The sequence below is a fragment of the Thunnus maccoyii genome, chromosome 8 (genome assembly GCF_910596095.1).
Source record: "Thunnus maccoyii chromosome 8, fThuMac1.1, whole genome shotgun sequence".
Classification (NCBI taxonomy): Eukaryota; Metazoa; Chordata; class Actinopteri; order Scombriformes; family Scombridae; genus Thunnus; species Thunnus maccoyii.
Window position 1 is genome coordinate 30,936,040 of NC_056540.1, and position 17,653 is coordinate 30,953,692.

The window sequence follows — 17,653 nt, forward strand, 5'->3', positions numbered from 1 at the left end:
AATTATGCATATGATCAGATCTCATAAGCATGCACCTATTCAGTGAAAACAAGTAGGGCTGCTACTAATGATTATTTTCATTATCAATTAATCTGATGCTGATTATTTTCTCATTTAGGAATTATAATGAGACATTTCTCACTATTTTTGGACCTTTTACAGACCAAATGATTAGAGCTCACTCATGTTGATGTCTTCAAACGTCCTGTTTTATCTGATCAACAGTCTAAAATCTAAAAGATATTTAGTCAAATCCTCACATCTGCTTAAACAAATTACTAAAGCAGTTATTCAATTATCAAAATATTTGCCAATTAATCTTCTGGTGATCGATTAATCAATTAATTGATTAATCATTGAAGCTCTAAAAACAGTTAAATACAAAGTTTGTGTCATTACGAGAGTTTTGAGAATACTGAATACTGAGAACAAATGTAGTTTTAATCAATTTTAACTATATCTAGAAATGATGTTAAAAGTTCAGTCAGTCAGGTTTAGAAAAATACAGATTTGTGTAATAAACCTTAAAAAAGCAGTAATGATGCCAGGTGAGGTTACTGTCTTAACCTTAAATTCCAGCTTTAAATATTTATATATGCGAAAAGTTAAAAGAAGCATCAAAGGTAACAAAAACCTTCTGCTACTGAGAAATTTATTTATTCCATTTTAAATCTATTCTGATGTTCTGCATTTGCACCAACTAAAAGGTTATTATTTCATAGTGAGAAGACTCATAATACTTACAGCTTCAAATACATTCGCTGCTTAGTTTTTTTTTACTCACGGAGCCAATTATTTTCAGTCTCAGTGGGTGTCCTGTTTCTCAACATGGATATCTCATTTTGGAAATGACTGAATTTGCAGTAAGCATACACGATTTGATTCCAGGAAAAAAAAGAAAATAATGTGGAAGACTAATAAAGCTGGGCGATGTTTAAACTCTGCTTAAAGCAAAAATATTCTTTCATCAGTTTGCCTGAGGCGGTGCCGTTCCATTAGCGGCGAAGAGTGTTTCTGATTTCCTTATTATCTTCATCTGAAAGGACACATTATCTAAACACGGACGCAGTCGTGTCCCCCGAAACAGGTGGAAATGATGAGACGATCTAAAAATTAAAAGGATGATATGGAGAGATGGGGAGCGAGGAAGGAAGAAAGTGAAAAAGAGGGATCGGAGAGGGGGAGGAGATGTTAGACTGGCGGTGAAAAGGAGGATGAGCCAAAAATGGATGGACTGAAGGTGAAGTTGACAGCTTTGAGAGAAAAATGTCATATTTCTTCAAGCACTCACACTAAGCCAAAGTGTAAATCATGAGCGGAAAATCAGAGAGACACAAATGCCAGGCTTTGCTGAATATCAAATGAAGGCAAACATGTTGTATTTTTGAAAACAGACACAAATGGTGGTTTTGGATTTATACTGTCAGATACTTGTCGCAGTAACGGCCAGTCGCAGAGGGTCTGAAAGGCTGCTCAGAGGATCATACAGGAAGTTAAATCAAACTGATAATACTTCTGGTGATGGTGGCACCAAAGTTTAGAGTTTTCTATACTCACTGAGCCATTGTACTATACAGAAATGAGGTTATTTAACAGTTTCTGACTGAGATTAAATGTATACGAGGAATGAAAAGGTTTATCATGCCAGCAGCAACGCTATAAGACTTCAAAATAAGATTCAAAGAGACACATAAATCCTAGCAGACTGTCTTAAATCCAAGGTATCTCCGTTCAGATTTTGTTCATTGTTCAAACTCTTACATCACATTCAGATTTGTCCAGATTCCAACAAGTCCCTTCAAACTAAACAATCAAATAAGTCGTTTGATCATGTGACTCTTCTGATCTAAATCTATCAAGTTATGAGAACGCTGTGGTTAAGGTCTGGTTAGGTTTAGTTTGGGTTAAAATGATCACTTTGTTAAGGTTAGAGAAACATGTGGTGTGGGTTAAAGTTACAACTTCCCTAAAGTTAGATCACCTTCATCGTCATGGCTACAATAATAACCACGGGGTTTAAGGTTAGGGGACGATCATAGTTACAAGTTTTACAAAACTGTCCTGACTCGCAGTTGGAAACAGGAAATGAACAGCGGTCTCCTGTGGTAAAGTCCACTGTTGGGTTAAAGCCTCCATCCATCCCTCCTCCCTTCAATGAGGAAATTTATCGACTTATATACGTCATCTGAACCGCACCACTGCTTCGGGTCACAGTTACTACAGCCGGTAGATGGCATCATTCAAACCTAATTATTAGGGATGTGCAGAGAGCCCAGTATTTGTATTTGTATCTGTATTTGTTGAGGAAGCAAAATTATTTGTATTTGTATTCAAATAAAGGTGGACAGAGGTTTAAAAATCCTGTTTTTGTTTTTATTACGCTTTTAATTTTAGAAAATTAAAGTGTTCATGAAACATGTGTCAGTAGCTCAGCTTTATCTCTGGGGAACACTCCCAACTCCGGGAATGATGTCCAAATTAGGAAATGTGCGTCATGTAGCAGGTGGATGTGACTCCCCTCATTAAGACCTGCTGATAGACGTCACAGCAAAGCAGAGGAGAGACACTGAGATAGCGATGTAACCGACCTGCACTCTGGTATTTGACATGGTTTATTTTTCTTCCTGAAAACAAATAATTTGTGTGAAACAAATATTCATAAAAAACCCAATATTTGTGCTTTGCCGAATAATGTATTTGTATTCGGGCACACCCCTAGTAACTATATGTTGTTTTTGGGTGACTGACATTATGACCTATTGTGTCGTTTTTCTTGGGAGGACGGTTTCACAGATTCATAAAAGCGTGAAGCAAGCAAAATAAGGTGCAAGACTTGTTTGTGGTAACCATGTGGACAAGAATCTAACATTGTTGTGTGATTGTCGATGCAGGAAGTAAAGTTGGCAGTAGTTTCCTTTTGAAGGATATTTGACTCTTTCTAGAGTCAAACACTTGAATTTGGTCATTTTTATTCTTTCCCCGTGTTACCTTCCCTTTAACTCGCTATCTTAACCTACGTGTATTGCTTTCTTATGCTGGTACACTGCACACACTGTGTTGCTGCAGTTGAACGTCTGGTGATCTGCGGCTGCCAGAAGCACTGTTAGTCCTTGTGTGGCTGTGAAGGGAAAGTAACTGTGAATGTTTACGCTCGCAGCGTGTTGCTGTAAAAGGAGAGTGGAGGGATTAGAAGGAAGGGAGTGAGTGAATCTCACCTCCTCCTGCCCCTTAAATCTCTGCTCCCGCTTTCCTACGATATGCTTCGATATCCAATATTATATCTTGTAGTTAAAAATCAACAACACTTTTTTTTTAAGAATGTTTTTCAGTCTCTATGTTTGGTGCTCGACAGTCTTTGCTATCGGCTTTTCTGTGCTTCACCTCACAGCCTTCACCTGTCAGTCAAACAGTGTGAGAGTTTGACAGCTGCTGCCTGAGATTTTTCTGTTGTTGTAGTTTGAATTTCTGTAGGTGGTGTTTTTTTTTTTGTCTTTGTCTTCTCACTGCTCATATTCATAATGTTTTGTTTCTGTTTAGCATATTATTGGATTATCTGACATTTGTACCAAACATGGCAATCTTAATGAGAAGGAAATAGTCTATTTTTGTCTAAATAGTCTGTTTTTCATGGTTTGGGCTATGTTTTGTATTTTAAATTAAATAAATCTTAATAAAGTTTACTGATGCACTGTATGGATGAAATGTCCAAATATGAAATATGTTAAAATGTAAATATAAATATTCTACATCACATATTTTCTGCACAAGTCATTGTTTGTAAAGGAAATCCTGCAACAGAGATAATTAAATTAACACATGCTGCAGTGGGCTTATTTACATTGCAGTGCAGTAACAGCAACAGTAACAAATGTCTCTCGCTGTAATGTAATGAGAGCCCTGGGTCTCACAATAAACCACAAGAGAACCAAAAAGCAAGATGGCCGACGATCCATTTAATCAAAGACGATCAATGGAAGACAGCCTCATCAATTAGACTTAACCTTAAAAAGACTGGAAACCGGAGAGAGGAGAAATGATGGAAAGAAGACAAGAAGGAGGGATAGAGGAAACAGGAGAGAGGGAAAAAAAGAGGACGAGACGGAGGAAATGGGAGTGTTGAGCGAGAGGAGAGAGGGATGAGGCAGAGAGGGAGATATGAGAAGACAGGAGGAAAGAGGGAAGGAGAAAAAAATGACAGCAGGAGGAGGAGGAGGAAGAGGAGAGTCGATGGGGTTGGACTTGATTTATAGCTGTGATACACTTCAGAGCTTTTAAGTGCTGTCCATATTTTCCATCTGATAAGAAGATTGAAATTATTCAGCCGGGCCCCTATCTCACTGTGTGTGTGTGTGTGTGTGTGTGTGTGTGTGTGCTCTGTATGTAACAAGGCACACACTTTTTTTTTTCACTGTATGAAATGGCTTCCAGTCTTGTGTGTGCACTTCTGCATGTGTGCATGTGTGTGTGTGTGTGTGTGTGCATGTGTGTGTGTGTGTGTGTCATAAAATCAATACTTTCTTTCAGTGTGTGTGTGGAGTGTTTTTGTGTGTGCATGTGTGTTTTTTATACTACTTTTGTAAGGACCTATTTGTGTTTTAGACCTTGAAAGTAAAGATATACAGTTTTCAGGAACGTTTTTGAAAAGTGAGGATGTTTTGTCCAGTTCTCACTCAGTTTTAAGTTCAAGGGCGTTTTCAAACCTGTGTTGTTTAGTCCAGTCGAATTCAACTCTGGCTCATATTCACCCTGGGCACAATTCGTTTTGCCAGATCTGAACACAGCGATCGTACTGACACCCTTTACAGGAAGTGTTTTTTTTTTCTATGTGAAAAGAAACTGGACCAAGAGGGAAAAACACACCAAGCAATGCAGCAGAAACCGTAATTAATAAGTCAGAGCAAACCAACTGTAGGTTTGAAAATGCCTTAAGGTTAGAATAAGGTTTAGGGCTAAGTTATGGTCAGGGACTAAGAAATGCATTAAACCCTGTATCTTTGTGCTTTGCACCCAAACACACTACAAACATATCACCAGCAAGAAAACAAAGGCGCCCTGCAATGCAGCAGAAACCGTAATTAGTATTTCAAACATGGCACGGTTTTTCTTTTGTGTGTGTGTGTATGTGTGGGTGTGTGTGTTGGGGTGGATGGAAGGATAGAAAGAGATACAAAAAAATGACAATAGTCAGTGGAAGAGGGGAGGAGAAAGAGAGAGAATGAGAGATACAGGGAAATGCTCTCTCTCTCTCTCTCGGAGTCACAATGGACTGCAGCTAATAAATCTGAGTAAAAACGACACCTTAATTCCCTCTTAATGCTTGATTGGGGAAGCAGCGAGGCGTGTGCACGGCCAACCACTCACACTTACACACACATATATATACACACACGTGGTCGCACGCACGCACGCCCACATGAAAGTACACACGCAGTCACAGAGGAGCAGCGTGGAGAGTAATAGGCCGGAGATGAGATGAGAAAGGTGCAGAAAGCGAAATGTAGGAAAAGGAGAGAAAGAAAGAAAGAAAGAGCACGGGGGTGGGTGGGATGGGGGTGTAAATTGTCCTTGAAGAATTCATGTCTGCTACTGACAAAAAGAAAGAATAGAAGAAGACAGCGCAGGTTGGAAGTTGTTATGGTTAGATTAAACTGGGGTCAGTTGAGTGACGAACCTGCAGTTTGTAGGAGTTCTACGGAGCATTTTAGCTTCTTTTAGCTCATAGTTTTGGTTTTACAAAACATTTACTGAACAGTTCAGTCTCAACGCTCTCATCCAGCAGCAGCAAACAACCTCTGATAAACTCACTGTCAACCCCGTCTTCTAGAAATAACCCTCATATAATACTATAATGCAACAATAAATAGTTTTTGCAGGAAACATAATGATTAAATGTTGTCAATTAACTAATTTGGCAAGTTGCAAAATTGTTGATGCTAAACGTATGAGTGAATATTAAGAGACAACATAGTCCTGTCTTTTCCCCACCAAAGTATGATCTACAGAACAACAGTAGCATTATTACACTTTTTATGGTTATCTAAAGGCGCTGGCAGCCCTTGGTTAACGTTAGAGAAATATGTTTTTGGTTTAATACAGAAAAAAAATCTGCAATGCCCCAAAAGCCCCACATTCACTACCTGTCAATGTGAAAATCATTTTATTTTAAATCATGGTCACATTATGCATATTTCTAATACTGTTGTATTCAATAAACTTATCACAACAAATATAAATAAAGTGTTTTTCCAGAAAAAGATCATTTTTGCCCTGGGGCAACTTTATCTCCTACAAATTACTTTTACAACTAAATTGTTTTCCCAATTATGTTGTTTTGGCAAAAACGTAATCACTGCATGGATTATATTCATAGGCAATGTTTTTTTTTAACTCAAGTCAATTTTATTCATATAGCGCCAAATCACAATAGAAGGAAACGCAGGACTCTGACACCAGAGACTGAGTCATGTTTGGGGTTTAGGCAACAAAAGCACTTTAGTTTGAGAAATCATGGTTTTGCTTAAATCTCAATAAACCCGCTGTGCTTCAAGTCCCCTGGGAGTCATAAGTAATTCAGGTTGCAGATGACAGAAAAAGTTAGCGACTAGCTTGTGAAGAATGTGGAATATATAGCAGCTTAAGAGCCTGATAGTTTTCTCTGGAGCTGGTGGAGAACCAAACCAGAGCTAAAATGAGAGTGAATACTGGACACATACACGACCACAATGGGATGATAATGTTCATTTGTCTGTTGGGTGTGTAAGTAGGCAACAAACAATCAATGCATTGCATCATTTGTCATCTATCACTTTTCTGGTAGGACAGTTTTAATTTCTCAAACAGGAAGTGATGTGAGTTTGACTGAGTGGGGCTCAGTGACAGAGAAAACAGACTTATATGTATTTATATAACAAAGCTGTGGATTATTACTTGATTGTCTCTGTGCATGCATCTGACTGTGCGTGCATGAGAATATGGATTTAGGTGTGTATTTATACACACCTAGGTGTGTATGTGTGTGTGTATGTGTGTGTGTGTGTGTGTCTGTGATGTGTGATGTGTGTGTGAGTTGTGTCAAGGCTTTTCGTCTGGAGGTGGATCGTTCATCTCCTCAGCGGCGACAGCAGACGTCAACCTCTGTGTGAGTGATGGCTCTGAATCTGAAGTAATCAGCCTGCTGCACACACACACACACACACACACACACACACACACACACACACACACACACACACACACACACACTTCGAGCTGTGCTACGGTCATCTGAAAATGGATTTTCTTGTGACATATAATTTTTGTTTTTTTGTAGTTTTGGGTTCCCACAAGAGTTTGATGGGCTTCGCTTTTGTGTTTCTATCTATTTATAAGAAAACTAAACAATATCTGGTCATGATGTTTAGTTCCTGGTTTATGTTTAAACTTAGAATTAAGCATTTTTCTTGTGTACCTGGATGTTTTTCCAGATTAAAGTGGAGATTTGGATGGAACATAATGTAGGGAGAGACCATTCAAAGTAGCCAACATAAGGAAGAAGAGGACAGTTTTATATGTTTTATATGCAGATGAGAGTCAAAGTCTTATGATTGAGTATGAGGTGTCTGTTAGGGGGAAAGAAATAAAAAAAATTTTTGAGAATAAAGTTGAAATATCTGGAGAAAAATGTTGTAATGTTTGGATTATAAAGTCATACATTTGAGAATGAAAGCATAATATTACAAGATAAATTGTAATTTTGCAAGTAAAATCATTGTACATATTATGAGCATTAAGTCATAATATCGCAAGGAAAAAGTTATGTTTATAATATAAAAACGAATCAGTCTGCAAAACATGTGCGCATCTTTCTTGTCCAGATGCTGAGTCTATGCTGGGTTTCTACTTCCCAAGGACTCCACAATGTTACACGTTACTGCAAATAACTTCTAGCAGTTTACAAGAGTCATAAAGCCCTTAATCTTTTTTTGATGCAACGACTTTACTCTTGAAAATGTCAGATTTTTAATCAGAAAAAATTTAAAACTGGTACTATTTCTGGAAATGTTCATGTTCAATTACAGTAAAGCAATGTAGTAGCCACAAAAAATCCAAAAGGTTTAAAAAAAGCAAATCTGCAATCTGTAAATTGCACTTTTTTTTTTTAAATAAATTTAGTTAAAGGGGACATATCATGCACCTTTCCAGGTCTATATTTATACTCTGGGGCTCTACTGGAATATCTTTGCATGATTTACAGTTAAAAATACTCTTAATTTATCTTATACTGGCTAGTTCAAACCTCTGTCTGAAACAAGATATCTGCTCTGGGGGCCACGTCTACAAACTACTTTTTCTGTTCTTTACTCAAAATGATAATTTCTCAAATACAATTGTACATGTTTGAGCTGAAATCTGATCCAAAATATGACAATAGACAACGTGAACAACCCGCGGAACAACCTTAGCAAGCAAGGCTGCAGAACAGACGGATGTTTATGGGCATAGCAAGGTAGAAAAAAACACTGCAAACAAAGTGTTCGGAGCAGGCTGAAGGCATCGTAACGGTATATAAATAACAGAAAACCATGAAAGGCATAATAACACTACAAACATATTTTGAATGATGCGGGATGCAGGAAATGACAAGAAAGTCCAGTGTGCACATTTAAGGTTAAACTTGTGACATGAAAATGAGCATTTAGGGTTAGGGTTATGGTTAGGGTTATGGTTAGGGTTAGGATTAGGGTTAGGGGTTAGGGGATAGGGTTAGGGTTAGTCACAATGATAATTTCATTGTGACTGTTAATTTCTCTTCTAGGTTTTTGTGCCTTCAAGTTTAGAGATAATATTATTGTTTTTGATGTCTCAGTTTGTCTCGGTTCCTTTCTACACAAAGGCAAAAAATAAAAAAAATGTCCCTCCCAAACATCTACGGCTCTATTTGTGCCTTTTCTGTCTATTGTACACTGGTATCTCAGTATATATATATATATATATATATATATATATATATTCTGTTTTCTCTGGAGTGTAAGAATTGTGGACTGGCGAGGTGGACTGGACAGATGGTTTTCAGCCACACTTGGAAGACCTGGAGGGAGAAACAGAGCGTGGCGGCCGCCCCCGTCCTCGCCCGTCCTCTGCTAGATTCTCCTCGCTTCTCTCTCTTCTTTTTTTTTCTGCTGCTCTCACTTATTTCAATCCTTCAGCTACTTTCTCACATGACTTGCTGTCCTTTCTCCCCAATTCTCTTTCATTCCCTCTGTTTTCATTTTTCCAGCACCATCTATTCTCTTAATCCTTCTCCTCTTTCCTTCTTTTCTTTCCTCACTGCTATTCTCACCTCTTCTCTTTTGCATTTGTTCTCTTTTTTATTTTCTGTACTGTTATTTCTTTTTCTCTCTACATCTGTTTGTTTTTCTTTGCCCAGTGCCTCCATCTTGCATTTCTGTTCTAGTTTGATTTCCAGTCTTCTTCCGTCTTAACATTTTTCCTTATTTTATTTTTTAACACTTTCTTTTTCTGCACTCTTATCTTATTTTTTTTTCTCTCTTTTTAATCTTCTGCTATGTGCATTTTCTTTCATGTCCAAAGATGTCTTAAGATGTACACTGGGGCTCATTTTGATTATTATTCATTATTTTTCATGCACATGGATAAAAAAAATCTTCAAAAACAAACTTTCCCATCCCACAGTGTTTTCCTCTTCACTGAGCCTTACTGAAAGTTTCATGACAGTGGAAGGAAAAGAGAAAAAATATTTGGGGAATACTGTACGTATTTCCATTTCTCTGTTATTTCCACATTTCACACAGTCAAATAAAATAAAATCCTGTCTCTGACTCATGCACCATCTTGGTCCTCCAGGCATACATTTTTTGAACGTCTCCTCTGCTTAATTTCAAAGTGTGTGATTGCCAAGTCTTAATTTAGATAATATTCTCTGGTCTTCATATAGTGAGATCCATTCTTCTCTCTTCTCTTTGCCTTGAGTCCTGCTTTGCTTTATTTCTCTCTTAACCTCCTCTATCTCTTCTCTCCCTTTCCCTTTTCTTTCTTTCTATCTATCCCTCTTTCTTCCCTTTACAGTGCAAAGCCTGGAGAGAAACACAAAAAAGATGGATGGAGGCTTGAGAGAAACAGAAGAGAAACAGGAGAGAGAAGAAGGTACAGAGACAGGGATGAGGGAAAGATACAGAAAGGACAAAAATGAAGAAAGTATAGTATTAATGAGAGAGAAAGAGAGAGAGATAGAACCACTGGAAATACACATGTTGCTAAATTCCTTTTGTTTTCACCTTCATTCTTCACATTTCTCAAGCCCACAACAATGTTACTGTGCTGCGCAAGTAGGTTTTGTTTATTTTTGAGCCCCCAAAGTCTTGTTTTATTAAAATAAGTGAGACACAACAAATGCTATATTTCACAAGCTCTCTCTTATCTGATACCCAAGCGGCAACCTCCGGGGCTTTCAAATGAAGCCAATGTGGAAGTGCCAAAAACTGCAGTTCCCCGAATGGCCACTTGAGGCTCCAAAAGCGAGTCAATCCCCATAGACCCCCATGTTAAAATGCCCAACCTTACAGCAGAAATGAACATGTTTACAGCCTGGTACAAAAAACGGTTTTGGTCTCTATAACTAATTTCCCCTTTTAGTTTTATTAAGCCGTAAAGTTATGCATAATGAAGGACATGGCTGCTTTGAGTGACAGGTCCGCCAGCTGCTAGGTGGCTTGTTTCAGCCATTCAGCCCGCCTCTTTACCTATTTTTGATCGGCTGGGATTTAGGCAGAGTCACACACTGCCAAGATGGCGACGGCCGGAGCGGCTCGCTTTGAGCTTCAAAACCGCTCTTCAGAAACCAACGGGTGACGTCACGGTAACTACGTCCATATTTTTATACAGTCTATACTGATACCCTATCTACAGAATGACATCATTGCTCAGCGCCTTCCAACACCATCACAAATGGTCGTCATATGTTATCAGAATCATTCATGTGGTGTATTATTCTAATCTGTCACCTCTATGGTTAAGATTTGGGAAGGTTTAGGCACAATAAGTACAGGATGATAATCATATCTCATGGTTATTGTCAGGAAACGGGTATTGTAGGTGTTTCAGTAAACCACCAATGCTGCTGTTTTTCTGGTGAGGAAGTTCCAGGAAAGGATGATGTAATTTGGTACTAATTTTAAGGGAATTGGATTGAATTATACACTTCAAATTAATCAGTTCCTATATTTCTACAGAGCGTCCTTCAGTTTGTGGACAGCAGGTCAGCTGAAAATGAAAAGATGTGGATTTTGTCCACAGGCAGACAGTGTTTATGGAGAATAAAGTCTCCAAGGTGATAATAGATGCATATTTACTTGGGTTTAAATGGTGCAGTTTTATCAAGGAAGTTCCTCTGAAAATCAACAACTGCTTTAAAGTCAACACATCTAAAGAAAGGGTGTTGAGACTTTGTCGCTACGTTCCCTGTTAAATTCCATCGTTCTTTTCAGGAACATTTCCAGGAAATTGCAGATTCATAAAGTAAAGAGTTACTACCAGTGTCCAAATGAAATCAACTTCTTTTAAGAACCTTGTAGAAATACTGTAAGTGTCAGTATATCAGAAGACGACAGGAAAAGGCACCTGATTATAGAAATTTCTTTAACAACAACAACTACAAACAGGTTGAGAGTATCTCAATGCAGTTGCAAGTTCTTAAAATCTATAATATAGAAAAAAATGCTTGATAAGATGGAGATTTTAGCACAATAATCTCAAACTGCCAGAAGCCATATTTCCGTCTTTGTCTCACTCACCTGTGTTGTAGTGCTTGGTGCAGTAGCGCAGGTCCTTCTCCTCTTTGAGTATGAACTGAGGTAGCGTCAGGCCGTCGGCCACCTGCACGGCGCCCTTCTCATCCCACTCGAATATGAGGTCGTTCATGGTGTAGCCGACTGGCGGAGAGAAGAGAGAGAGCGGGAGGTTAGACTGTCTTCATCAGCGTGTTGGTCATTTATTTTATTCTTTTTTCCCCCTCGAGGAGGAAGCTGAGCTCTCTGTGTCTGGTTGGATGGAGTGCAGGGTCACCTAGTGAGAGGTTCACCCCCCCTGCAGGGTTTGTGTGTATGTGTGTGTGACCAGTTCAACACAAACTGGAAATTCTACTATCTAGCACACCACCACCACCATGTCATGTGTTGTAGTTACTGTAGCTCACAGTAATGTCCACAGCTGTAAAACAAGCGCGGTACAGTGAATGTGGTCGTTTGTAACAGCAGTGAAATGTATTCAATTATATAAAGTACTCTTTGTAAACACGAGTGGAGTTTAGTTCAGATTTTTTTATGCTAGATGAAGATGAAGAAGGAAAGACAAAGGAACCAAAAAAAGGGAAGAAGAAGAAAATAAGGAAACAAATAGAGAATGATTGAAAAGATAGAGGAAGAAAATAAGGAAAGACAGAGAAGAAGATGAATGAAGGAATGAAAGTGATATAAAGAAATAATGCAAGACAGAAGGAAGAAGTATGATAAATTAGCAGGAAGGAGAGAAAGAAGAGAGAAAATATGAAAAAGCGATAAATGAAACGATGTGGAAAGGAATAGAAATAAGGAAAGAATCATGGAGAAAGAACATAAAAGGAAAGAAATTAGAAGAAAAGAAGGAATCATTACAGGAATAATGATGGAAGGAAGGAAAGACAGGATGGACAGGAAGGAATGAAACATGGACATAATGTGATATTTTATGAGCTAATGTTGAATATAAAATATCTGCAAAATAGCCAGTTTTATACATTTAGCAAGTATTTTTCTGAAATGTAAAGAAATATGGAAAAGTCTCCAGTTTAACTGAAAGATTAAACTAAATATCTTAAAAATTATGAAGTGAAAACTTGACTTTACAACACTGATTTGCTGCTTTACCTGCTCGCTGTGATCGGTGGTTGTACAAATTACAAAGGTGGTTTGAGTGACACGGAGAAGAGGTAGTAATACCAGACTTTAATTCCTCATCTGAACTGTTGAATAAAATTTCACATAAGGATAAATTCACATCTGACCAGTGTCAATATTAATTACGAGGTTAAAAATGTGATTGTGTCAGACGCTGACGTTGCGAAGCCCTTCTGATGCCGTGAAATCAGACCTAACACCACATATCAGTAGCGAGTATCATATTGTCCCTTTCTTTGTTTTCTGATCACCGAACCTTTGTAGCAGCACTGAGCTCTTTGAACTTCAGCTCCGGTTTTTGTGATTCCGCTCACGTCCATTGGAAGAATGAAAAGGCCACAGAGAAATCTATATCATATCTCTCACCCTGCCAGCTGCTCAGTGACTGATCGACCGATGCTCTCCATGTGCCCCTGACTCAGAGAGAGAGAGAGAAAGAGTGTGTGTGTGTGTGTGTGTGTGTGTGTGTGTGTGTGTGTGTGCATGCATGTACTCACAGCTCTCCAGCTGCATTATGCAGGTCTGGACATCCATAGGGAAGTTCTTCAGATCCATGGGACAGGCCAGGACCAGTGTTATTCTATGAAAACACACACACACACACAGAGAAACACACACACACACACAAACACACAGTATCACTTAGTATTAAGAGGATTATCTGCAGCTTTATCAGTGTTACTCAACCAGCCGGTGGCAGACCACCACGCCGATCATACACACACACACACACACACATCAGGACAGGTTTGTAATTGATAACATTTTATGAATTTGTATCAATTTATCTGCCTGACTGAATAATTGCAACAACAGCCTAAAGCCATTCATTACTGGCGTTATGAGCAGCCGCTTTCATTACATTAACATCATCATCATTTCATGCTCACACATGAATAATACAGGAAATAAAATAGTTTAATTACTTCACATGAAAACTAAGGAGCCGGATTTCAGGAGTTAAAGTCGAACAAATTAAATGTATGAAAACAGGATCAATAAAAATATAAGTGAATTGGCAAAAAAGAAATGTTTTGATGAAGAAGTGGATTATTTGATTAAACGATTAGTTCATTAAGTAGCAGGTTGATCACAAGAAAATTTATACATGACAATAATTAGTAATTGATTAATCATTTAACAGTCATTTCTCAAGAAAAAAAGCAAAACATTCGCTGTCTTGAGCTTCTCAGATGAGAGGATATGATGCTTTTCTCTGTTGGTCAAACAAAACAAGCAACTTAAAGATGTCTCTTTGGGCTCTGAGAGGTTTTAATGACCGAGTTTCTTTTTTTCATTTAAAGAATAAGTCAAAACAAGCAATGAATTTATCCTACAAACAAGTATTGTGTGTATATCAAAGCCTGATATATCTTATTCCTCTGCGACATAAAGCTCCATTGTCCAAAAACTATTAAAAACACGTCAATGAGCCTCACCGCCGCACCGGTTGACATGTTCCTTCATCACCACGAACACACACATCGTCTCGTATTTTGACTCAATCCCACACACACCGTCCTGCTGCCAGAAACACTAAACTAAAGCACCAAATGTGGATTAATCTGCTGCTGAAAATAGTCCCCAACAGATGCAGTAGTTCATCCTGTTTGAGTAACATTTGCTTAAAAACTACAGTAAAAAATAAAGATTTGGGAGGAGTTTTTTTTTAAGTACAAACCAACAATTTGTCGACTGTAAGAAAAATGTAAAATAACAGCAAACTTATCCTTTAATGAATCCAACGTGTAAGTATGGATTGTTATTTCTCAGTAACGCACACACAACTGCAGAAACTACTATAACACCGGTGTGATTTTAGAGGTCACAGTTTCCAAACCTCAGCTCGTCTTCTTCTCTGCTGGAGGACTAAAACAGGATGAAAACCTGTAGCTGAGCGGGAGGACGTGCAGCAACGTGGGAATGAATCTTGTTTCATGCAAGGCTGATCCGTGAAACTCAGAAAATTAAAATGTTCGGGGCAGCCGGTCCCGCGTCGTGGTGACACATTAGGTTTCTGAGTCTCAGGCACCGAAATTAATTACTGCTGTCACATGGAGGGAATGTATCTCTGCAGAACTTTTCCCACAAATTAATGGAAAAACCGTTTTTTTTTATTTTTATAACTGATATAATGCATTACTGAAATTAAAGACTTTCATTTTAAAATGAGATATCACACCATTTGAACAATACGGCTGCTGCATTACATCCATTAGACCTCAATATCTGCCGTTATGGAATAAGTCGCCTTTTGGAAGGAGTTTATTTAGAAGATGTAATCATCTCTGTTCCCACATTTAATTTAACTCACTGCAGATGCAGTTTAACAATTATTATCAGTAAACTGCAGTTTGTAATTTGAAATATATATATCAGAAAAAAAAAACAGCAAAGTAAGTCTTAGCTATGCTTATTTAATTGATTAATTTTTGATGCTTTCACTAGAAAATTAAAATTAAGTCAATAATAAAGTGACTTTGTCTATCAATTAATCACTTATCAATATTATAATTAGTTCATCACATCAAGCCTTACAGTAATAGAAGAGTATAAACATTCAACTGATGACCCATCATCGCAGAGCTGATTTGAGAAAAACATTCTTACCACAAGGTCCATTTAGTGGCTCTTCTGGAGCTTTCGATCGTATCGCATTATCTTGAATTTGCCTGAATTAACTTTGAATCTCTGAAGCTTTTATACCGACATGAACGACAAGTACTAAAATAATTTAGAAAATGAAACATCTACAGTACAAACTCCATCTGCTGATGAAGGCCATGTGATACAGTTGAAAGTTCCAGAACAGCTCATACATGGAACTTGTGGTGAGATTAACTTAAGTACCGTTTCCAGACTTTGAACCTCAATATCACCAAATATTGATGGTTGTCCATCTTAAATACACCATTTTATAACAGCTGACTTCATCTAAAGAATCTGATTGGTTGAAGGCATTGCTACTAATTGCCATAACGCACTAATTGGTTGCTTTGTCATATGTTGTGGTAATCAGGGAGCGTGTTACGTGTCATGCAACTGATGATGAAAACCACCATCACCACTAAATGTTCTCTAAATGATCTATAAATCACTAAATACTACGTCTGAGAGTGTTAATCTCTCCCTCACTCCGGCTTCAATTATGTGAGTTTGAGCTGTCAGCAGGTTGTCATGATTTCGCCGCACACGCTCAGTCCTTCTGTTCTGCTCTAACAGGACACCCGCCGCTACAACACACACGTGTCCGGTCGGCCTGATGTATCAAATAAACTTCGCCTGCGTCTGCACATTGTTACAAGTCCCTGACAGGATGCTGAATATGTATTACACACATGATGTAGCTTCAGCAGATGTCCCACTTTCTCAGAAAGAGAGACAGAGAAGTCTGCTGCGTCCTGACACCTAAACGCCGAATGCAGGCAGAGTTAGTGCCTTGCTTTGTACTCTTAGAGCTTCAGAAGGAGTTGAACTTACAACCTTGCTGGTGGTTTTGTGCTTTTGTTCCACTATCGGAGAGATAACAAAGACCTGGAAAAACCTGGATGATATGAAGATATTTGATTACAGTATGTAATTTTTCTGCAACTAAAACTTGAAAAACTGTTTATTTGTCTTTTATCTCAGCCCAGTTAATTGTTGTATTTCTTTACACCTGATAAGGAAGCAGGAACATGTGATGTACATCTCACTACAAACAGCCTCCCCCTCTCTTATAATAAAGCTCATTCAACTTGTGTCAAGAATTTTTCTAGAACAAACACATAATTTTTCTTAATCCTAGTGCAGTGATGTGTCTTAAACAATAGGTTCAGATTCCGTCTTTTGAAGTGAAGCCCTCCTGTGACTCTAAAGCTGACACAGTACGCAGCTTCAGCAGCCTGAATTGTTCAAAGAAAGTCGGTATATCTAAGTTTTTTGCAGGTCTCTCACCAGACAAGAGATACTTGCTTTCTACAATATCTTCTATAACTATGGTATAGTTAAGGTTAAGCAACTAAGATTAGGGAAAGATTGTGATTACGGGTAATAAAAAGATAGCTAGACATGCTACATGCTTATCCACCTGCATGAACACTACTACTTCCTGTCTTGAGATCGAACTTCGTCATTGTGAGGTCCAGATGATCATAATTTCTGGGCTACTTGAGTTTTGTAGACTATGAAGATCCATGTGAACCTATTCTTCAAGTCCAACTTGATTTTAAATCTAAATATGAGATTTATTATATGAGACAAGTCACCTTGAAAGATGTTTTATAATCTAAAATAAAAGGTGCTCAACAAGATTTATCCTGATAAGAAAAAAGAAAAAAATGATCCATGAGCGTTTATTGATCTGCCACCGTACGGTGCGGTTGGGCACAAAAACTACTTGCTTGAGTTTAGTCGAGGTTGACAGAAAAACAATGCTCCCATGTCCAAGCCACATGCTTTATCGACACATTCATCCTCCTCTTTATGAGTTTTTTTTGACTTTACAAAAGCGTCACGCTACTTCTGCCTTTGCTCCTGACAGAAAAGAGTAATTATTCAAACAGCCACTAGGGGTCCTTATCAAGTAAATGTAAATATAGCTCGATCTGGGTATTTGAACAAACAACAAACTGTCTTGCGAGGACATTATTCTCAGATTTAATCATCCTAAATGAAGATATGTAAAAAAAATAATGAATTTTGTCATTTTTTTTTAAAAAAATACATAGAATTATCATAGATTT

The 17,653-nt window shown here is 38.0% G+C and overlaps 1 protein-coding gene across 1 annotated transcript in view; it reads right to left on the bottom strand.

The window, feature by feature from the left end:
* glra1 (glycine receptor, alpha 1) overlaps window positions 1-17,653 on the bottom strand; it is a 126,055-nt gene that overhangs the window by 27,707 nt on the left and 80,695 nt on the right. Inside the window, exons 7-8 of the mRNA XM_042419040.1 lie at window positions 13,427-13,509; window positions 11,790-11,927 (exon numbers count right to left, since the gene is read on the bottom strand). Of these exons, the coding sequence (XP_042274974.1) occupies window positions 11,790-11,927; window positions 13,427-13,509 (221 nt within the window). The remainder of the gene's footprint in view (window positions 1-11,789; window positions 11,928-13,426; window positions 13,510-17,653) is intronic.